Source organism: Megascapheus bottae, chromosome 26 (genome assembly GCF_031878675.1).
Source record: "Megascapheus bottae isolate mThoBot1 chromosome 26, mThoBot2.hap1, whole genome shotgun sequence".
In the NCBI taxonomy this organism is placed as follows: Eukaryota; Metazoa; Chordata; class Mammalia; order Rodentia; family Geomyidae; genus Megascapheus; species Megascapheus bottae.
In genome coordinates this window covers 9,728,550-9,752,412 of record NC_143534.1, presented here as the reverse complement: position 1 = coordinate 9,752,412, position 23,863 = coordinate 9,728,550, and the positions used below count along the sequence as shown (strand labels likewise).

Here is a 23,863-nt window from a genome sequence, read left to right as displayed (position 1 = left end):
TCAGAGTTATACCTCTCTTTGTATGCTAGTAGAGTCTTAACTATGCTTAAAGTTAGTGTAAATTTAAAAATAAGAGCAAGTTAAAAATAGAATGAGAGAACCAGAATAGATGGAGAGGGAAGATATCTATACAGTGCCACATACAAAATAGATGTTGAGTAAATGTTGGTTAATGATTCTTGGTTTTTATATATTTCATGTCTGCAGATACATTTAATTGATCTCTTTGAGAATCGTAGTAGGTAGCATAAGGAAAATAATGAGAATGTACCAAAACCCGGTGTGGGGTGTGGGAATAGTTTCTGCCGTGGTTTCAGAGTAGCTGAAAATTTATTTGGTATTTCATTTATAATTTTTCCTGTGTATTAAAAATAAAAGCTGTGACACAATAAAAAGATACTTAAAGTTACTATGTGGCTCAAAACTGTATCAATAGAGGAAATAATTGGGATTAGAATCATTACTATTGGTTATTAATAAAAATAATTTCTTGTACAGCCTGTTAGCTTAGTTATTATAACTAGGTAACATCAGAATATAATTTATTTTTAAATACTTTTGTTACTAATTTCCTATAGCTAAATTTATTTTTCATTTGTTATCAGCGTTATGTTTGGTGGAAGAAAAGTTTGGAGGTTTGGACAAAAGACCATCCATTTCCTATTGATATAGATTACATGATCAGTGATACATTAGAACTGCTAAGACCAAAGATCAAACTCTGTAATTCTCTGGAAGAATCCATCAGGCAGGTACACGACTTGGAACAAGAATTCTTAATAAAACTAGGTAAGCAACTAATTACAGAGAGAAAATGAAGACAATCTGGGCAGTTTGTTCCAGATTTTGCTTTATTGTGTTGTCAGTCAGAGTTTTGCACTTGTGTACTTTGTGTGTTTAGTATTGAGTGCTGTGTGATAGTGTTAGGTAAGACCTGTGTGGTGGTGTGCTTGGTTTCATTAATCTAATTGGAGTACCACAGTTAATTGGGACTTGAGGCAAGTGATAGTGATGAACAAACATTGTAGCTTCTGTCAGTTTTAGAATCTCTTTGTGGTACTAGGGTTTTGAACTCAGAGCCTCACTCTTAAAGCCTCTAGCACTGATTTTTGCTATCTATATCTATCTGTCTTTATCTGTCTATTAATTTATCTGTTTATTTATTTATTGCCACTCCTGGGCTTGAGCTCAGGGCCTGAGCCCTGTCCTTGGACTTTCTCAAGGCTAGAGCTCTACCACTTGAGCCTCAGCACCACTTTTGCCTTTTTTCTGTGTATATGGTACCGAGGAATCGAACTTGGGTCCTCGTGCATGCTAGGCAAGCACTCTACCACTAGGCCAAACTCTCAGCCCTCTATCTATCTATGCCAGTCCTGGGGCTTGAACTCAGGGCCTGAGCACTATCCCTGAACTTCTTTTGCTCAAGGATAGCTCCACCACCTGAGCCACAGCACCATTTCTGGCATTTTCTGTTTATGTGGTACTGAGGAATCAAACCCAAGACTTCATGGGTGTTAGGCAAGCATTCTACCCCTAAGCCAAATTTCTAGCCCTGCTCCTTATTTTTGAGTTAGGGTCTTGTTTCTTGCTTGGGCTTCTCATTAGGTAAGATTACTACAGAGTCTTTTGTTGAAAAAGGATCTTGAGAATATATTCTACCAGGTTGGCTTCAAAATGAGATCTCTGTTATTTTGTCCTACCAAATAGCTAGGCTGTAGGCATGAGCCATCAGAACCCAGCTATTCATTTTAGCATCTGTAGCTACTAAAATCTACTTTTGATATATACAGTATATATTTTCAACAGTCATTTTTATTAAGAATGTGCAGGCTTGAGACTGTTGTAGGTAAGACCTGTTAGAAGTTATTTTATTTCCTTTCAGCACTTTACATTTGTGTCTATCAGTGGAGAATTTTGGGAGGGATGGTGAGGATGGTACTTGAGTTGGAACTCAGGGCCTTGTGCTTGCTAGGCAGGTACTCTACCACTTGAACCATACCCCTACCTAGTCTTTTAGTTACAGGTGTTTTTCTAATATAGTTTCCCTAACTCAGTCAGAACCTTGATCCTACTGTCTATGCCTGCTGTATGGGTGGAATGCCAAGCATATAAGCATATCTCACCATGGTTTTGTTTTGTTTTGTTTTTTTACCCTGGGTGGCCTTGAACCAAAATCCTCTCCCTCTCTCCCTCCCTTCCTCCCTTCCCCCCCCCTCTCTCTCTTTCTCTCTCTCTCTAGATCCTTAGTTATAGTTAGGGTTCCCTTCACTAGCTGCATTGTGTAAATTTATTATATTGCATGTCTGAAGAACTAGTTTACATGGTGAAGGCATATATAATCTTGCCTCCAAAGTGTGTGTGTATGTGTGTGTGTGTGTGTGTGTGTGTGTGTGTGTTTTACAATGTACCTGATATATTAGGATATATAGAGGTAATGTCTTGTGGAGACTTAAGTGCTGTATATTTAAAGGCATTGCTTATTGGTTGAGCAAGTACTAACTATTCAGCTCACGAAGGCAAAGGCAATTTTCCCTGGAGTTTGAACTTTTTCCTAAGTTGCCTCATTTTTTTTTCTTCTCGTAATTCTAACTGAACAAATAAGAGAGCGTTTTAAACCAAGTATTTAGTTGATATGTTTTACTGACTTTATATTCTTTGAGACTTAAGTGGTAGCAGCAAGTGGCATGTGGAGGTATAGGTAAATTTCATTGTGACAGGGAGGTTGGTGGTGAGAACAGTTTGGGAGCAGATGGGTTTTGCTTCTAGTAGTAACAGGGTTAAAAGACTGGACTTTTTAAAAAGGAAAGCCAAGTGTCAGTGGCTCATGCCTATAATTCTAGCTACCCACAAGGCTAAGATCTAAGGATCGCAGTTCAAAACCAACCTTGGCAGGTAACTCTGTGAGACTCTTACCTTCAATAAATAGTCAGAAAAGCCAGAAATGGTGCTGTGCTTCAAGTAGTAGAGCAGTCTTTTTGAGCAAAAGAAGCTCAGGGACAGCTTCCAGGCCCAGAGTTCAAGCTCCAGAACTGGCAAAAAAAAGAAAAGAAAAGAAAATATAGGCCACTGTTTCTGAATGCCACAGATTTTGGCAGCCACAATCAGTGTACATTCAAGTGCTTTTCATTTTCCTACTGGTTTTAGAGTCTTATCAAAAAAAATATATGCAGTGGGTGGAAGAAGAGAAAGGGGGACAAAAACATGAGAAGGGGTATCAAGGTTCGAGAAGTAATGCACCCACTACCTGATGGATGTAACTGTAACCCCTCTGTACATTACCCCAACAATGAAATACAAAGTAAATAATAAAAAGATATATGCAGAAAATAATGCTTCCATTGGATTTTATTCTGTTGATAAGCCATAAGATAATGTATTTGCCTTTGGTAGGTTTTATTTAAATATTACCTAAATTAAATATACAGTGTTCCTGTATATTTTATTTAATAATGTGCTGTGCCAACAGTGGAGATAATAGGGAGACATTAAGCATTTCTTTATATTTTTAGAGAATTTTAATATCCCAAATAAATACTTACGACATAATTTTTAAAATGAGAATATAGAGTAAAATCTATATAGAAATATACCATTTAGAAAGATAGTCGTGTTAATAATTCGTGCATATTGTCTTTTAAAACTTTTTCCCTATGAACAGGAGCTATTCTTTTAGAACTTGTGTGTGTGTGTGTGCGCGCGCACGTGCACGCATGGCGCTGACCTGAGCTTTTTGCTCAAGACTGGCACTCTCCTACTTTGGCCACAGCTCCACTCCTGGTTTTTTGGTGGTTAGTTGGAGATAAGAGTCTCACTGACTTTTCTGCCTGGGTTGGTTTTAAACTGAGATCCTGAGATCTCAGCCGTTTGAGTAGGATTATAAGTGTGAGCCACCAGTATCTGGAAGTCTTTGTTTTCAAATTGACTATATTGGCTTGACTGTCATAATTAATTAATAAACATTTTTTAATGTCATTTCACCTGGATGTAACATCTCTTGTGATATTGGGGGTGTGCTTTCATTTACTCAGCCTAGATTGAATATGATGGCAGAGACACACTGTCATAAAACTTATGAATAGAATAAGATCAGTAATAAGTAATATTATTTAACTCACGTTTGGAAGATCCAGATAGTATTATAATTATAGGAACAGAAGTGGGGAAAAAAATCTATAAATAACATTTACAGGGCCAGGAGTTTAGCCTAGAGTATATGCTTTGATTCCTAAGTATCATACACATAATAAAAGCCAGAAGTGGTGCTGTGGCTCAAGTGGTAGAGTTCCAGCCTTGAAAAAACCCAAGGACAGTGCTCAGGCCCAAGCCCAGGACTGGCAGAAAAGAAAAGACATTTTAAAGCAAATGTGTGTATTTGATAACTTAGAAATAAAGTCAGTAGGATAGGGTTAAGGCTCAAAACTGGTTCTAACTTAATATAAAAGTATGTAAAATTTAGGAATCTTCAAAATAGGATAACTACAAATGAGCCAGATGAATGAGTTAAATGTTCATTCCTTTTTTCTTTTTCTTTTTCTTTTTGTCTGTCATGGGACTTGAACTCTGGACCTGGTGGTTAATTGGAGATAAGAGTCTCACAGACTTTAGTGTCTGGCTATGAACTGCAATCCTCAGATCACAGCCTGCTGAGTAGCTAGGATTATAGGCGTGAGCCACTGGCATCTGGCCTAAATCTTCAGTTCTTTACATTTAAAAATAGATTTAGAGATTGGGATGTAACTCAGTGGCAAATTGCTTGCCTAATAAGTACAACATTCTAGGCTCGATTCCTAGTACCAAAAAAAGAAAAATAGACTTAGTTATCAAATATCTGAAGATTTGTTGATGTTCTGAAGAAACATGATACAAAGAACACACAAAAGTAATAAGTGCTTAAAGATTTCATGCAATGAGAAATGACTAAAATGAAAAGTCATTTTCATGCCTACTATTATTTTTATAGTGAACACAGAGAACTCAGGATAAACTAGAACACTCAGGAGATAGCTGAGCACAGACTACCAGAGAAGACGGGGAGTGTACATATTCTCATTGAGTACTGCTTATTTACTCAGCATGGCAGAAGTATTGCTATTTTACATTTGATGATGAGTTAAAATTAAAACCAGGCTGAGTACAGGATTCAAAGACTGCTGTTTTTAATTCACAAATATGTAGGGAAATGTTCAAGTATAAAGCAGAGAAATGTCAGAATTCTTTTACATCTCTTATGGCCAAAAAAAGGAGGCACCACACAGCTCATATTGAGTGGAAAATGATTTTTTTGGTCTTTAAATACATTTTTTTTTATCATTTTAGTGATACAAATGTTACTGTGTATTTTTCAGTTTGCGATTAATATATCCCATATATGCTTATTTTCATCTACATCGTTTATTTTATATTGACAGTTTCCTAGAAGTCAGCAACTTGGTAATTCTTATACAGGTACCATAGTTGCAAATTGTTTTTACAATAAAAATGAAAGTGTATTGGAGGGCTGGGAGTTCGGCCTAGTGGTAGAGTGCTTGCCTAGCATGCACCAAGACCTGGGTTCAGTTCCTTGGTACCACATACATAGGTGGAGGAAGAAGCGGGAAATGGTGCTAAGGCTCAAGTAGTAGAGCTCTAGCCTTGAGAAAGTCCAAGGACAGTGCTCAGGCCCTGAGCTCAAGCCCAGGACTAGCAAAATTAAGTATGTTCTTCCATGCCATCACATGATGTTATGCCATGTGAATTTATTATCACTTGGATGTTTTTACTGAAAATGCTTACTTTATAAACTCCTGACTTTGCTGCACCATTTGCCTTGGAGGCTCAAATTAGTACATAAATGTGTAAAATCTATTTAACCGAAAATAATTAAACTTTTAAGTTAATAGGATGATAATTTATTCTAAATATTATTTCTCTTTTAAAATAGATATCTTTTGGCCATGTATGGTGGTGCATGCCTTTAATTCCAGCTATTTAGAGTTTGGGAGGATCTTGGTTTGAGGCCACCCTGGGGAAAAAGTTGGTGAGACTCATCTCAACAAACAAGTTAGGAGTTGTGGCATATATCTATGCCTCCTACTATTGGGAGGCCAAGATAGGAGAATCATGGTCCAGCTTTAGGCATAAACACAAGAGCCTGTCCAGAAAAATAACAAAGGGGGAAAAAGTCTGGAATTTGGCTCAAGTGGTACAGTGTGCCTGCCTGGCGGGTCCAATGCCCAGCACTTGAATGAATGAATGAATGAATGACCTGGGCTTCATCCGTCTTGTTTTTTTTTTCTTTCCAAACTTAACTACACACTTTAACCAGTCTGAATGAACAAGTATTTACTGAATACTGTGTATTTACTAATCTGTAGCTTCTGTTAAGTTTCAAGTACATAGTCTTTTGTCCTCAGAAGTTTTATCTGAAGTAGCATGAAATCATTATTAAAAAATAGAATATGGTGGAGCATGTTCAACAACAGATTCTCCAGGTGCTGTAGGAACAAACAGGAGGAAAAAATAGTAGATCAAAGTACGGTCAGTGATCCTTTGAAACAGGAGATAAAAGGCACACAAAACTGAGGATCAGATGCATATTGAAAGGTAGTCCAACTGAGAAATAGATTCTGGTGAACAGATCTCAGGGACTCAACCTTGACTACAAGTGTGATGAGACTTAGGAGAGAATAGTGGGAAATCAGGTGAGAGGTGGCCACAGCATATGCACATTGGAAACAGGGTACCCAGCTGCTCAGTGTAATCTCATAGAAACTAGGGGAGTAGAAAGAGAACAGGCTAGGAAGCTTCTTGCGGAAGTGAATGCTGTTGTGAAGAAAAGAAATTAAACCACATGGGACAGAGCTGCTCGGTCTTTGTCTCCTCCTCTATTTAATTTGCAGACATTCAGATTAATAGCCAAATTAATTTCTCCATGAAGATAGGATTTTATATTTTTGAGAGTTTAGAGAGTCTTCTATTATTTGGTAGTATAGCTGATAATATGTCTTACATGTGTCTGAGCTAAACCTTTTTTTTTTTTTTTTTTTTTCCTTTTGGCTGGTTATGAGGCTTTAACTCCAGGCCTGGGCACTGTCCCTGAGCACTTTTGCTCAAAGCTAGTGTGCCATCACTTGAAGCCATAGCTCCACTTTTGTCTTTTTGAGTCCTTGGGGACTTTTTTTTTTTTTTTTTTTTTTTTGCTTCTGAGGCTGCAATTAAACAGGATAATCTATAGGTATTTAGAGCTGTAAGAAAGGGAAAGTACACATACACATTATTTTCCTTTTTGTTAGAAGGTATAGTGCTCCTTTGTTGTAATAAGTGTGATCTTAGTTTTTTAAATGTTTCTCCCAGTTTTAAATTTTGACCTTTTACAGTTCTGAAAAATAGTTGTTGAATCATCTTATATAATTCTAAGTTTAATTTAGAAAATGTCACTTAAATTTTTTTTCTATTCTTCTTTCAAGGCCTCGTAAATGACAAAGAGTCTAAAGATTCTATAACAGAAGGGGAAAATCTTGATGAGGATGAAGAAGAAGAAGAAGGGGGAGCAGAAACAGAAGAGCAGTCTGGAAATGAGAGTGAAGTAAATGAGCCAGAAGAAGAGGTGATGATTTTTATTTTTAGCAAATAGGTACATGTGTATAAAAGTGTTTTATTGAGCCAAGTTTTTTTTGTTGTTGTTGGTTTTTTTTTTTTTTTTTTTGAGGGAGTCCAGGGTCTGTATACTAGTCTCAAACTCAAAGTCATCCTCCTTTTACCTTATGAAGGCTGGGTTTGTAGTTGTGTGCTACCATGCTAGTGCACCAGGATTATAAAAGTTTCTTGATTGAGGGCTTTTACTGAAAAGAAGGGGGGGCTATAAATAAAGATTGATGTAGAATTTTTACTAGCAATTCAAAGACAAATGTTTGATTCCCGCTGGTTCATGCCTGTAATCCTAGCTATTCAGGAGGCTGAGATCTGAGGATCAAAGCTCAAAGCCAGCTCGGGCACTATAAAACTGTGAAACTTAAATCTCCAGTTAATCTCTAGAAGATGGGAAGTGGGGTTTGGCTCAAGGGTAGGGTGGTATCCTTGAGCTGAAGAGCTCAGGGACAGTGCCCACCCAGGCCCAGAGTTGAAGCCCCATCACCCCCCAAAACAAACAAACAAAATGTTTGATTCCCTTTACGTCTGAACCTCACTGTTGAATGTAAACTTTTTAACCTCTGGGTTTTATGATCTTAAATTACTAGCTGGTGGCGCACACCTATAATTATAACTGCTAGTTGCTGAGAACTGAGAATCAGTTCAAAACCAATCCAGGCAAGAAAGTCACTGAGACTTGTTGTTGTTGCTGTTCAGTCATGGGGCTTGAACTCTGGTAGAGTGCTATTTATTTTTTGTGGTAGCTGGTAATGAGCTCAGGGGCTCATACATGATCGGCAAGCACTCTACCACTCCAGCCTTGCTCCTAGCCATTCTGTTTGTTTTCTAGGTGATTCTGAGGCCTGAACTCAGGATTTAAGCTCATTGCTTGAGCCTTGTACTTTGTTTTTAATATAATTTTTATTGTTAAGGGGATGTAGAAAGGAGGTTACAGTTATGTAAATCAGGTAATGTATACTTTGGTTTTGAGGTTGGATTTTTCTAACTTTGCCCAGCATGGCCTTAAGCTTGTCATCCTCATGCCTCTGCCTTCTGAATAGCTGGAATTAAAGGCATATACTACTGTGTCATTTGAAAACTTTTTTTTTTTTTTTTTTTTTTTTTTTTGTGCCAGTCCTGGGCTCAAGGCCTGAGCACTGTCCTTGGACTTTCTCAAGGCTAGAGCTATACCATTTGGGTCTCAGCACCACTTCTGGCTTTTGTCTATGTATGTGGTAACAAGGAATCAAACCTGGGTCTTTGTGCATGCTAAGTAAGCACTCTACCACTAGGCTAAACTCCCAGCCCTGAAAACATTTTTTATTGACATTTATTTCTACTACATTTTGTGGGGTATGACATCTGTATGCAGCATATAATAATCAAATCAAGATAACCAGCATTTCTATCTTCTTAGGCACTAATTATTTTTATGTGTGAAGAAAAAATGTGGTTTGTCTTCATAATGGATTGCTAGTATGTCATTAAAAAAATAGATTGAAATCCTGTCATGTATTTACATGGATGGAACTGGAGGACATGATGTTAAATAAGCTAGGTACAGAAAACACACATCATATGTTCTCATCATTTGTGGTTGCTAAAAAACAAAAGGTGACGCTTAGAAGATAGTAGAATAATAGTCACTAGAAATGGGATGAGAGATTTAGGTAGTTTAGTGTTTGTACAACTAACTCTGGGACTATGTGGGGTAGTTGTGTTCTCGGAGTGAAGGGGTAAAGAGATGGAGTTCCACTGTGTTCTGATCTGTCTTCTGTTTTGGAAAGCATTTCAGTTGACAAGAAGGAGTGGTAAACTGAAGGGAGGCTGGAAGAGGATGGAGTGTAGCCAGTGCTTGGGAGAGAACTGCTAGCTTTTCAGTTGACTAGCAGAGCTTTCCTTCCTGAGTCTTGGATTTTCTCATGTATAAAGAGGGAACTTCCTCGTCCATCTCTTTCAGTTTTATCAAGCAAACAAATGAAGTGATAACACTTCCAAACTGAATCACCTTTATAAAATGTAGTGCAGTATCATTGCTTTTATCTGATAAGTTGTTAAATTTGAACTTTGTAGTTATACGGAATTAAAGAACTACAGTGTTTAATTTGGAAGATGGAAGGATGATTTTTTTTTAAGCTGGTGATACGTAGGAAATGTAGCCAGCTAACTTGGCCATTTCCTTATAAGCAGACTACATAAAACTCTGAAACTGGACAATAATAAGTGATTATTGAAATTTTAAAAGCTTAAGGCACATAAAATGTGGTAACCCTTTTCAAAGCATTAATTATTTTAAACAATTTCAGGAAGGTTCTGATGATGATGATGAGGGCGAAGAGGAAGAGGAAGAGAATACAGATTATCTTACAGATTCTAATAAGGAGAATGAAACTGATGAAGAGAATAATGTATGTATGTCTGAAAATTTTCCCTTTTGAAACTGTGTTTCCATAGTATTAAAGTTTTATTTTTTTAAAGAATTTATTAATGTTGATTTTTATATCATACTTTAAATGACAAGTTTAACAAACAAGTGTTCAAGGGAGGGAATCTCTATTTACAATTACTGGGACTTAGTATTTAGAATTTAATAAAAAAGTTTTATTTCTTTTGAATAAAAGAAAGTTTTATTTGTTTTGAATATTGAAAATACTCAGCTAGGCGTCAGTGATTCACACCTGTAATCCTAGCTATTTGGAAATCTGAGATCTGAGTCTCATGGTTCAAAGCCAGTCTGGGTAGAAATGTCTGTGGGACTCTTAATCCTTATTAAATCATCAAAAAAAACAGAAATGGAGCTGTGGCTTCAAGTGGTAAAATAATAGCCTTAAGCATATGAGCTCAGGGACAGTATCCAAGCTCTGAATGGAAGCCCCAGGACTGGCACCAAAATAAAAAGAAAAGAAAAATATTTCTTTAGGAATTCATTTTTAGCTTATTTTCTTAATTACTTTCATTAGCAATCTTTGTAGTATTTAATAAGATTTTTACATTTCACTCTTATTTGTTCATTATATTGAATACACACATTAGTACAAAATGACTGCCATTAACATTATGGTTAAAATTTCTGGTCTGATTTTGTTTTTGTTTTGTTTAAGGAGGTAATGATTAAAGGAGGTGGACTTAAGTATGTACCTTGTGTAGAAGATGATGACTTCATTCAAGCTCTGGATAAAATGATGTTAGAAAACCTTCAGGTATTAAACCTCTATTTTAAAAATTCTTTTCAACAAATGTTGTAGTACATTAACTTCTGGTTAATATTAGGGTCTCCTTTTAAACATACTGCTATAGCAGTATTCAGCAAATCTGGTCTGCATAGTTCATTGAGGTAGAATGGGAAAAAAATACAGTAAATACAAGGTTTAGAGTAGAGCAATTTTATTATGCTGATCTTCACTTTTTCTTTCTTAGGTTTTATTTTATCATTTCTAAGTGCTTTGTGTTTTGTTTAGGAGCCAAACGTCACAATAAATAATTGGGATAGAAAAGGAAAATATTTCCTAATAAGACAGTGGTAAAGAAGAGAGTTGTGAATTTTATACAGGGGACGGATAAAATAGAGCTATTTGTGTGAAAAATTTGAGGTTTTTTTTAGAAGTTCTAAGAAAAAAAAAGATCTTGTACTTGAAAAACTAAAAGACTAGTATTACTAGGATATGATCTAAAGCAGGATGATATGGTATGACATAAAGATGGGAGAATTATAATAGAACCCCTTCAGACTTGAGCCAGACTGAAAAAGTAAGGAGGCTTGAGCAGAAGGCTTATGGTTATCCAGGTGAGCATAGCAGCAGATAGGGACTTACTTTATGCCCCAACAGTCTTGGCTTATGGTCTTCATAGGTAATTTAGTAAACTCAAAAATTTTTCTTTTGGTTAGGTACTGCTGGCTCATGCCTATAATCCTCAGGTTTCAGCCCCCTGAGCAGCCTACCTTACTCACTTGCAATCACCTCTACCATACTATACCAGCCCTATCAGGAAAGTCTGAGGAGACTTTTATCTCAAGATAACCACCTGGTGGAGGTGTGGCTCAAATGGTAGAGTACTAACCTTGAGCAGAGAGACTCAGGGATAGTTCCCAGACCCTGAGGTTAAGCCCTATAACTGACAAAGAAAAGGATACTTTTTTTTTTTTTCCCCAGTCGTGGGCTTGAGCTCAGGGCCTGAGCACTGTCCTTGGACTTTCTCAAGGCCAGAGCTCTACCACTTGAGCTTCAGCACCATCTCTGGCTTTTTTCTATGTATGTGGTACCAAGGAATCAAACCCTGGTCTTCGTGCATGCTAGGCAAGCACTCTACCACTAAGCCAAACTCCCGGCCTGATCCTATTTTAATGTTTAATACAGTCAGCAATTTCAGTGGAAGTTATTACCTCCTGGATCATTTAGTACATTTAACAATGGCCATGATATTTGGCCTAAAATTGTACCTCAAGTTATAACACACAAGTTGAAAACATATGTCTCATTTTTTTTTTCAGTAAAGGACCAAATAAATAATGACATATGCATGTAATTAATCTTATATATACATATTCAAATAAGAAGAGGCCCAAGATTAGGATTAAAAAAAATACATGCCTGTTAGTGGTTGCTTGTATTTGTTTTTATTAGTTTTTATAAGAGAACTTACTTTGTTGCCAACAGTCATTACCTCTTAGGATGAGACAGAAGAGAGTTAGATTAGAAGAATTAGTACTAACACTTTAAAATACATTCTTTTTTTTTTTTTGCCAGTCGTGGGCTTGAACTCAGGGCCTGAGCACTGTCCTTGGACTTTCTCAAGGCTAAAGCTCTACCACTTGAGCCTCAGCACCACTTCTGGCTTTTTTTTATGTATGTGGTACCGAGGAATCGAACCCGGGTATTCGTGCATGCTAGGCAAGCACTTTAACCACTAGGCCAAACTCCCGGCCTAAAATACATTCTTATATTTAAACAGTACAAGCTTGTTCAACCACTATGGAAAGCAATATGGCAGTTCCTCAAAAGACTAAACATAGAGCTCCCCTATGACCCAGCAATTCCACTACTTGGCATTTACCCAATCATCCAGAAACAAAGACATACTAAATCCACCACCACAACAATGTTCATTGCAGCACTATTTACCATAGCAAAGATATGGAACCAACCTAGATGTCCCTCAGTTGATGAGAGGATCAACAAGATGTGGTATTTGTACACAATGGAATTCTATGCTGCTGTCAGAAAGAATGACATTGCCCCATTTGTTAGGAAATGGAAAGATTTAGAAAAGATCATATTAAGTGAAGTAAGCCAGGCTCAAAGGAACTTAGGCTCAATGGTTTCCCTCATTTGTCATAATCAGTAGAAATCTTGGGCTCTCCTAGCAGAGATTTGCAGTAGAGCAAAACCTTGATACAAAAGGCCATATAATATGACGCTAAATGAACGGATCTCTAGGATATAGAAACAAAAGCCATATAATGAATTATTGTTGTTCTTAAGGTACTATGTTATCTCTCATCTCTTTTGCTGTCCCTTGGTTATGTCATATTGTTACAGTATCTCACTTTGTTACCTGATATATCTGTATGTATTTGTATTTGGTTATTTGAAATTGGATAGGGAATGGGGGAAAACAAGATGAGGGGTGGGGGTGGGGGAGGGAAATGGGGACCAAGACATGTGAAAGGGTATCAATATATGGGAATTAATGCACCATCTATCTGGCAAATATCATGTAACCCTTCTATTAATTACAATAAAAATATATGAAAAAAAATTCCTAGGCTTTTGAACATGACCTGGCTGGCTTTGAAGAGTTATTCATTCCATCATCACTACATAAATAACTATTTGCATCTCCCTAAATTCACCAAACAGACCCATGTCTCTTGCTTTTGCTCCTGAATTACCCCAGTGTCTTTAAAACCATTTGCCAGGAAGAAGTCGCATTTAAATGTCCCATTTTCATCCAATTTTTCATGAGCCATATCCAGATAGTTACTCAATTGTCTGTACAGGTGATGCATGCCTCTGATGTAGTGTTACTTATTTCTGTCTTTTTTAACAAGTTTTTGAGTCCTTTATCAGGGTGGTCTATCTTGAATTTTACTGTCTCTAAACCTAACACATATTGAAGGTTCATTTAAAAAGAAATTAAAGAGTTGAATGTAAATACTAAAACCAATATCATCAGTGAATTAATATTATAAATGAATGTGAAGAATTAACAGATTCCATTCACTTTAGAGTATTTATTGAGTACCTGTGTGTAATGCAAGGCTAACTAGTGCTAGGGAAACTGTGCCAGGATGATGGATGAAGGGAAGAGTACAGTTGAAGAACAGGGAGATTTGCTTATAGTTGTGACATTGTGCAGAGAAGGCTGGAGCAGTGAGCAGGAGGCAAGCTGTGTACATAGTTCCTTCCATGACCTGTAGATTTTAGAAATTGAGAGAGATATAATAGTTCTTGGTTTCATATCTATTACAGAAAGAGTTTCTGGCTCTTAAAATTGTTGTGTTTTAAGAAATACCACACTGACAAAGTTACTTGAATTTACATATATCCGTATATGTAAATTCCATGTGTATCTTGGACTATTTATATACTTCTTCGTTTCTATCTTTAAGCAACGAAGTGGTGAATCAGTTAAGGTGCATCAACTCGATGTTGCTATTCCTTTGCATCTCAAAAGCCAGCTGAGGAAAGGGCCCCCACTTGGTGGTGGAGAAGGAGAGACAGAATCTGCAGACACGATGCCATTTGTCATGTTAACAAGAAAAGGCAATAAGCAGCAGGTAAGGAACTGACCTTGTGAAATTACAATTGATTGTAACTAGTTATTATTAGTTAATTCTAAATTATCTTTTGCCTACAACAAGAAAAGTTCAGAACTTTTAAAATACTCAGTGGGTAAAATAATTTTATCCTTTGTATGTATGGAAGGACATATCTGACTTTGAACTCAGAAGCTCGAGCCTCGTAGACAGATAATCTATCACCTTAGCTGCTCCTTCAGCCCTACTCCCTCTTCCCCGCTTTTTTTGGCTGGTCCTAGTGCTTGAACTCAGGGCTTGGGCATTGTCCTTGAGCTGCTTTTACTGAAGACTAGCCCTCTACCACTTGAACCACAGCAACTCTTCAGAATTTTTCTGTGTGTGTGGTACTGAGGAATCAAATCCAGGGTTTCATGCATGCTTGGCAAGCACTCTTCCACTAAGCCAAACTCCCAGCTCCCAGCTCTGCTGTTTGTTACTTTGAAGATGGAGTCTCCCAAACTTTTTTGCCTAAGCATAAAACCAATGGTTTGGAGTCATTCCACGTTCCAGAGGCCTAGTAGTATGTGCCTGGCTTCCCAGCAACAAAAGGAAGATCACAGTCCCCACCAACCCAGGCATAAAGGAAGACCCTAACTTGAAAATAAATACAACAAAAAGGCCTGCAGAATGGTTCAACTGGTGTAGAGCTCCCACTAGCAAGCATGAGGCTCTGAGTTCAAATCTCAGTACTGCCAAAAAGTAGAATACAAATATAAAAATATGGAGGCATGGCTTGAGTGTTATGAATACATAGCAAGCACAAGGACCTAAATTCTCAAGCCCTAGTACAACCTTCCACAAAATAACAACCAAAAGAAATTTACTTAAGTAGTCTGAAATTCTAAATTGTATGGATCAAAAGACTTTTTGGTTTAGCCTGGGTTGTGATATAAACTGTATGTTTTCATGTAAGTCTGAACAAAATGAAGAGCTTAAAAAATCCTAATATTAAAATGTGATATTTCATGCTCACAATTCTGCTTTTATTGAACTTTAAAAGCTATTATGTACATTTCAACTCATGACTTTATTTGGAATTCTGGAGAATATTAAACTTTAGGAACGTTATTTGAAGAAATACCAACAGAATTTTGTGGACTAAAAAAGAAAGTGCATTTTGTTCTGATTTTTATTTTTTTGTTTGACTTTTGGGTGTTGGCCCTTCTGGCGTAGTAATTTTTTTTGCAAACTGAAATGTGCTGCCCTACGAGAATCTTTAATTCTTACTTTAAATGAAAGATCTCCTTGTGTACTAGATTTATACTTACAGAAAACTTTCTGTTGCAGTTTAAAAAAAACACACCAATGAAGTAAACCGTTCAAGAGAAGAAAGAAAAAGATACTATTCATAATTTCTTTCTAGATTTTAAATATTTGTGAATTAAAGAATTGAAATTAAATGCTTTGATCATTAAAACAAAAGCTTAATGTAGTAGCACTGCTCTGTAACTAAGGATAGTTTGTTTTTAAAAATGCATAACACTGGGATTGGGGATTTAGCTCAGTGGTAGAGCCTTTGCCTGGCAAGTACAAAGCCCTGAATTCAGTACTCAGCTCTGGGGGTGAGGGAGAAGCAATAAAAATGCATAATATTGTATCTTACTACAAGAAGGCAAGCATCCCTTGTATCAAAAAAGCTAAGCTATTAGATTTACTTATTTTGTGTGTATATTCAATTTAGAAAAATAAATGAAAAGATTTATCCCCAACATGTAGTGAGATGAGGTGTAGTTGTTTACCCACATGTAATATGTTTTACTGTAGTATATGACCCTAGTGTGTTTAGCGCTCTGGATAATCCATTCTTAGAGGATCCTTAACTAATTGAAATATATTTCAAAGACAATGAAGAGAAAAACATCTGAGATACATAAAAGTTTTAGGTCAGACTCATATGAATGAGATCTTAATAAATGTTAGGTTTCCTAATAATTTCAAAGATGCCAGCATTCAGAAGACATGGCTCCATCAGAGAAGTCTGGGATCCAGAGCACTGCTCCCTTAACCCTGCCTTTGATGTGGAGTAGCAGATGAGGTCTCTTTCATGAGTTGGGCAGGTTCATACACCTGTTCTATGCATAAACGGTAGCAGAACTTACTTAAGTATTTCCAGGGAGTCATGGATCATAAATTTATAAATTTTTATCTGGGTTTGTTTGCCATGTGCATACAAAAGCCAGGAACATCCTGCTAAAAAAGTTTTCTTAGGGGGCCGGGAGTTTGGCCTAGTGTTTAAAGTGCTTGCCTAGCATGCATGAAGACCCGGATTCGATTCCTCGGTACCACATACATAGAAAAAAGCCAGAAGTGGTGCTGAGTCTCAAGTGGTAGAGCTCTAGCCTTGAGAAAGTCCAAGGACAGTGCTCAGGCCCTGAGCTCAAGCCCAGGACTGGCAAAAAAAAAAAAAAAAAAGTTTTCTTAGGAAGTGGTGCTGTGGCTCAAGTGGTAGAGCACTAGTCTTGAGCTGAGGAGCTCAAGCATAGCACCCAGGCTCTGAGTTCAAGCCTCCTGGCCAACAGGAAAAAAAAAATTTTCTAGACAAAGGCTAGGCTCCCTGTAATAGGGAACCAGCTCTGGTGAGTTGCTCAAGTCTCCTTCTTTGCAGCGGTCACAGCTGTTTTCAAAAATATGAAGTGCTACTAAGCCTGAAGGTAGATGAGATTTATATTGTTATAGTTCAGGAACCTGATAAAAATAGAAATGAAAAGAATATATTTTCCATTTTGCCATATATAAGAGTCTATAGAAAGAGAAGTTGTTCCATCTATGTTGTTGGATATATATTTCAAAATAAACGGCACTGAAAAACATAGGCATTTTATGGAGGTTGATCTTCATGTCCTTTTTCTTCTCATTCACCCCTCATGATTTTATTACAGAAAAACACATACCTGATCATCAGTGTTCTTAAGAGTGGGTCTTTCTGTTGTGAAGGAAAGCATTATTGTTTCTCTGTATTCATTTAGTCCCACTTATTTTTGTATCTCAAGTCTCTTTCAAATTTCTCAGGCAATTTATGAATTCACTTGTTATTTGTTTTCTCAGTTTAAGATTCTTAATGTGCCTATGTCATCCCAACTTGCTGCAAATCATTGGAACCAACAACAGGCAGAACAAGAAGAGAGGATGCGAATGAAAAAGCTCACGTTAGATATCAATGAACGGCAAGAACAAGAAGATTATCAGGGTATGAAATCGTTTACAGGCTGGTTGGTATGGTAATGCCCACCTGTACTCCCAGTAGTTACAAAGTTGAAGTGGGAGGACCACAACTTTTTTTTTTTAATTGTCGGGATAATGTATAGAGGGATTATAGTTACATTCGTCAGGTAATAGGTGTATTATGTCTTACATGTTTATACCCCTTCTCATATTTTTGTCTTCATTTTTTTTGTGTGTGTATTTTTTTTATAATTTTTTATTGTAATTAATAAAAGGGTTACATGATATTTGCCAGATAGAAGGTGCATTAATTCACATACATTGATACCCTTTCACATGTCTTGGTACCCATCACCCTCCCCCCCACCCACCACCCACCCTCTTATTTTTGTCTTCATTTCCCTACCAATCATCTTGTTTCCCCCTGTTTCTATTTCAAATAAACGTATATACAGTATACCAGGTAACAAAGTCAGACACAGTAACAACATGGGATTAACTATAAGGTCAAAAAAAGAGAAGACAAATCACAATAGTACATTAAGAAAAACAATCACAAGATAAAGCTCTTGTTTCCATAGAGGACCACAACTTCTAACTAGGGCTACATAGCAAAATTTCTTTAAAAAAAATCTGTCTTTAGAAATAATGAAAAAAAATTGATGCTTTCTGCAAACAATTGTTATGTTTACTTTTTTCTATACAGATTATACATATTTATGCTAATTATTTTGTTATTCTGTCTTTGTTTTCCTTGCTTATTTATAAAGTAGCATAGTAATTTTCATAGTATTTTGGTAATTCCATAACTCATTTAGATTACATACTGTTAGGTATGCATGCAAATACAATGATAATGAATTTTTTGTCTTTTTGGTTAGTCTTGGGGCTTTGAACTTGGCCTGGGCGTGGTTCCTAGCTGTAGGCTAGCATACCACCACTTTGAGCCACAGCTTCACTTCTGGTTTTCTGGAGGTTAATTGAAGATAAGAGTCTTATGAACTTTCCTGCCTGGTTTTTAAACCTCAATTCTCAGGTCTCAGCCTCCTCTGAGTAGCCAGATTACATCTACCAGTGCCCAGCAATAATGAAATTTTTTTTGTGTGTCTGGTACTAAGGTTGAAACTCAGGGCCTTGTGCTCGCTAGACAGGCAGTCTACTGCTTGAGTCACACCTTTAGCTATTCCTTTTTGTTTTATTCTGCCTAAACCAGCCTGGACTGCACAACTATTTGTACTGTTGGCATAGCTTGATATGACAGACACACACTGTTCCCAGTCCTCTCAGTCTTTGCCTCTTGAGTAGCTAGGAACCACTGTGCTAAGCTGAGATGATAATTTTTAATTACCTCCCATTGTCAGGCAGTTAAGAACAAGATAATTATCTTGTTTATATGAAATCCTGGCCTCAAGGACCATAGTCTTTGAAGTTTGAGGCTATATTACATTAGGATTCTTTTATGAATACACAGTTAGAATTCTTGGGTTAATCGGAACCTTGCATAAAAATCTGTGAACATCTTATATGACCATCTTTTGGTAATAGCATTAAGAATCGCATGTAGCTGTCAGTCACCTTGATCGGGGTGCATGCCCTGTGCTGGCCAGGAGCTGCAGGGGAGAGGGTGTGCAGACTGAAAAAATGTAAACCACTGGGGCACTGCTTATTTTTCCAGTTCTGATGAGCTATTGTACCAGGGTTCTAATTAGGCCTGTGTTTGCCTCCCTTCTGAGTAAGCCAGAGGTTCCATCTAAACAGCCTTTGTGCTGCACCTCCCTACTCCAGGTGACCAGATAAGAGTTCCAGACCAGTGTTGTCTCCCTTGACATTGACACAACAGCCGAGTATATTGGTTCTGGGGCTGCCACAGTTGGTGTGGCTAGATCAGGGGCTGGCATTGGAACACTGTTTGGCAGCTTGATCATTGATTATTTAAGGAATCTGTGTCTCCTATGCTATTCTGGGCTTTGCCTTGTCTGAGGCCATGGGGCGCTTCTGTTTTGTGATCACCTTTCTCATCCTCTTTACCACGTGAGGCTCCATGACGGTCACTCAGCCTTTCCTGCTGCTTCGATTCCATGCCATTCCAGGTGCTGGAGTGTTCTAAGCTTTACCATTAAAATGACATTTCTCTAACTGCCCCCACAAAGAAAAAATTATGTGTAACATTTACTTGTTGTTTGTACTTGTTTCAAAGTATACAATGTAAAGCCAGGCATGGTGGCTCACACCTGTAAGCCTATTCAGAAGGCTGAGATCTGAGGATCTCGGTTCAAAGCCATCCCAGGCACTAAAGTCCTTGAGACTCTTATCTCCAATTATCACTAGAAAACAGGAAGTGGCGCTGTGGCTGCAGGGGTAGGGTGCTAGCCTTGAGCTGAAGAACTCAGGGACCTCGTCTAGGCCTAGAGTTCAAGCCCCATGACTCTCATACACACACACACACACACACACACACACACACACACACACACACACACACAGAAACTATATGAAGTAAGTGTGATTATTACCTCCATTTCATATTTAGGGAAGCAATCTAAAACCTCAAAAGCTAGTCATTGGCAAAGCTTGGATTTTAGCCATTGTGTATTCATTCTAAATCCTGTGCTGTAAGTATCGTACTGTGCTGCCTCTCAGGCCACTTTACTGCCATGGGTGATACTCAGAAAGCAGCCACATCCACAGTCAGATGAACATTGGAGATTAGAAAAACCTCTCGGTAATATTTTATAAGAATTTTAGTATGCATAATATTCTTTTTTTAAGTCAGCTACCTGTCACAACTAATAAACTTGATCTCTCTGACGCTTCATTTGCAAACATTAACAGCATTTTCTTTTTTCTCCTAATCACAGAAATGTTGCAGTCTCTTGCACAGCGCCCAGCCCCAGCAAACACCAACCGTGAGCGGCGGCCTCGTTACCAACATCCAAAGGGAGCACCGAATGCAGATCTAATCTTTAAGACTGGTGGGAGGTAAAGCAGTTTTCATTTGCTTCTTCTTTAGTGATTTATTGTTGTGATATCCATGTTAGTAAATTAGAGAAAGCTGGATTGTATTTACTGATGAAACTCTTAATTTATTGAAGCCTGTTGGGTTGCTCCTAAACATACAAACTAAGCTAACTTATTTATTTGGCAATGAAAAATGTGGCTTAGTGGTAGAGTGCTTGCCTAAGCCATGCATGAAGCCCTAGCTTCCATTCCTCAGTACTAAACAGAAAAAGTTGAAAGTAGTACTATGGTTCAAGTGGTAGAATGCAAGCCTTGAGCAAAAGAAGCTCAGGGATAGTACCCAGGCCCTGAATTCAAGCCCCAGGACTGCCCCCGTCTCCCTCCCCCCCCCCCAAAAAAAAGTGCTTATGTTTGTAGGGCTAGGAATGGAACCTAGGGCCTTGCACATGTTTCACAACTCTACCACTGAGCTACACCCCAGCTCCTGGTTAGGTTTTTTGTTGTTTTGTTTTGGGTATTAATAAGGCCTTACTATTATAGTTCAGGTTGGCCTTGAACTTGCTATGTGATTCAGACTGGCCTTGAAATTGTAATCCTAGTTCTGGGATTGTAAATTGAGCCATCACACACAGCCTATTTTGTTATGTTCTTATTATAAAACTAAATAAATTATAATTTCTAGAATAACATTTAATCCAAAGTATATATTGTTAGGAAATCTTAGATTTGTAACTTACTCAGAATGATTGCTTGCATATAAACTTGTCAAGTGACAGCCTGTGCCGTAACTAGTCATACAATTATATCTTACCAAAGATCTTGGACATTTTTTCTATATCTGTGGTATTTGTTTATTCTGTTTTAGTTAGCTGTTTTGTCTTGACTTCTGGAGATATTCTGTATCCTCTGTATCTTCTTTTTTTTCTTTGAGAGAATATGTCATTTTTTATTTTTAGTTAGTGAACTACAGCTGAGAATGTACTTTTCCATATTTGCATTTTATGCCTTAAAAATTCCTTACAGATATCACTTGTTCCATAACAATAAACTTTAAATGTCCACTCCAGCTGCCATAACGAAGTGGGGCAGACTGGGTGGTTTAAACAAGTTTGCTGCCCCACAGTTCCGGAGGCAGGAAATCTGAGATCAAGGAGTCAGCAGGGCTGGTTCCTGAGGCTGAAGAAGAAGCTGTCCCAGTCCTTCCAGCTCCTGGCAACCATTGACATTCCTTAATTATAGTACACTACCCTGATCTCTGTTTTCATCTTCACATACTGTCTTTCTTGTGCTCATGTCTGTGTCCAAATGTCATACGGGATCAAGGCCCACCTACCTCAGTGTGGCCTCATCTTATAATTGTATCTGCAGCAACCCTTACAAGGGTTCCAAATCAGTCAGTCTGAGGTGCCTGGTATGAGACCTTGACTTAATCATTTTGGTGGTTTACTGCATTGAGCTGTAACACAAACCATGAATTCTAGGTATCTTAGATTAGCCACTGAAACACCACAGGAGCTGTCTATTCTAGTTATTAGTTGGATTAGGCCTGTTTTATGTGAGTTGAGCTGAAATCAAATGTCATCTTTCAAAAGTATAGAAGTCACTAAATAGTGCTATTTGAGAGATACTTTCTCTCCCAACTTTGTCCTGTTACCACAGGACAAAGGTTTCTAACGTCACCCTGTTTGTACCTTTAGGAGACGTTGATCCAGCAGCACGTGTCATTTCATTAGGTCCTGTATCTGATGTTGTGGATAGTGGAGTCCTCCAGCAATTGAATGAGAGCAGTGGACACATCTCAGCATGTCGGTCTAGAGAGTTGAGAATCTAAACCTGGGACAGGCTGGGGCCATGAGGCAGAAACACCAGCCTCTGCCAACACCGGAACAAGCCCACGCTTCCAGACAAGGCAGAAAAGGCCTTTTGTAATGGAAATCACGTGAGGGTTAATCTTCTCTTGAGAATGGCAGTCGAGAAAAGAGATGGTTCACTTGACTACTGAGCAGTTACACCACCAAGAGTGTCAATGAGATGACTGAGCCGGAGAAGAAACGGTTGTGATGGTAATGGTATGGGGGAAATGAACTTGAGTTTTAAACTTGATTTGAGTTACAGTGTCTCTGATTTGAACATCCCATGTTGGAAGAAGATACATGTGGGGGCTCCAGGACTACAGTAGAAAAGTATAGAGCAAGCAGTAAAATCTTGTAGAGAAAACTTACATGCAGGACAACAAAATGATGAAAGTTATCCAAATACCAGATGACCCACCAGGAAGGCTTTTGTTAGGAATTTGTTTCAAGAAGAACAAGGGATGAGGGAGGAAAAACCTGTTTATCCATCAGAGTCAGTGATACAAAATTGCCTACTAGAGTGAAAGAGAAATGTGAAGACTGTTAGTTTACAAAGAGCATTAATTCAGATGGCTTAGAAAAGTCTGATACCAGCCTAAGAACAGGGATATACTCGAGCCCATTGTAAGTATCATTGAAAACAAAACGTGCCAGCATGTCACAGAACACGAATGAAGGACAACAAGAAGTGGATCGGAATATTTTGTTGACCTTCATGGGTTTACAGCCTCTGTCTACACAAAATATGGAAACAAGTAGAGCTTTTTATTTTGCTTTTGTTTTCATTTTGTTTTGTTTTCTCCCCCACTAAATAGAAATGAGGGTTCTTAGTCTGTTTCTGACAATCTATTAATTTATTAGGATAGTTGTCTTTCGTTTGCTTTCTAGTAGGCATAGGAATTTAGTTAAAGAGCACATCTGTATGCTACTATTTGATTACATCTTTTTTTTCTAGCTATTTTGCATTTTTCTTTTACCATGTTTCAGTTTCTGCATGTAGATTTAAATAAGAAACAAACTTGTAAAGTTGTAACATTTCACATGGAAATGCTGCCCAATCTTCACCAGCTTCAGAAATCTGACCTTTGCCGATGCTGCAATAAAGTGTTGTAATTTAGATTTGGTGTGGTTTCATTTTTGGGGTCTTAGAAGTCTATTGGCTGGTTCAGTCAACAACTGCCCTAGGCAATAGTGAGAGCCATCTCTAAAAAAGAAAAAGTTGGAGTTTGTGTCTTAGTTGGTAGAGCACTAGCCAACAAGTGACTGAATTTACGTCCTGGTTTTGGACCTGGTGGGGGGGGGGGAATATATTTCCATTTGTTTTTAAAGGAAGCCTATCTTCTACTTCTTACTGTATTTTTTCACACCTGTACCCTGTTACTTGCTATTTTTTTTGTTTGAGTGAGCAAGTTTCTGTCCTTTGTGTGTATGTGTATATTGTCTGTCTGTACTAGTCTTGGTGCTTGAATTCAGAGCCTGGTTG

The 23,863-nt window shown here is 37.8% G+C and overlaps 1 protein-coding gene and 1 pseudogene across 2 annotated transcripts in view; both read left to right on the top strand.

Annotated features, from left to right (window-relative positions):
- The window catches only part of Upf2 (UPF2 regulator of nonsense mediated mRNA decay), a 75,287-nt gene extending 51,788 nt beyond the window's left edge, over positions 1 to 23,499 (top strand). For both annotated transcript variants that reach the window (XM_090318894.1, XM_090318895.1), the window contains exons 15-22: positions 606 to 789; positions 7,446 to 7,585; positions 9,915 to 10,016; positions 10,710 to 10,808; positions 14,219 to 14,386; positions 17,453 to 17,594; positions 20,428 to 20,548; positions 22,225 to 23,499. In XM_090318894.1, the coding sequence (XP_090175020.1) occupies positions 606 to 789; positions 7,446 to 7,585; positions 9,915 to 10,016; positions 10,710 to 10,808; positions 14,219 to 14,386; positions 17,453 to 17,594; positions 20,428 to 20,548; positions 22,225 to 22,234 (966 nt within the window). In that variant the 3' untranslated portion in view covers positions 22,235 to 23,499. The remainder of the gene's footprint in view (positions 1 to 605; positions 790 to 7,445; positions 7,586 to 9,914; positions 10,017 to 10,709; positions 10,809 to 14,218; positions 14,387 to 17,452; positions 17,595 to 20,427; positions 20,549 to 22,224) is intronic.
- On the top strand, positions 19,232 to 19,604 carry LOC150045919 (ATP synthase F(0) complex subunit C1, mitochondrial pseudogene; annotated as a pseudogene).
- Positions 23,500 to 23,863: the final 364 nt, after the last annotated feature.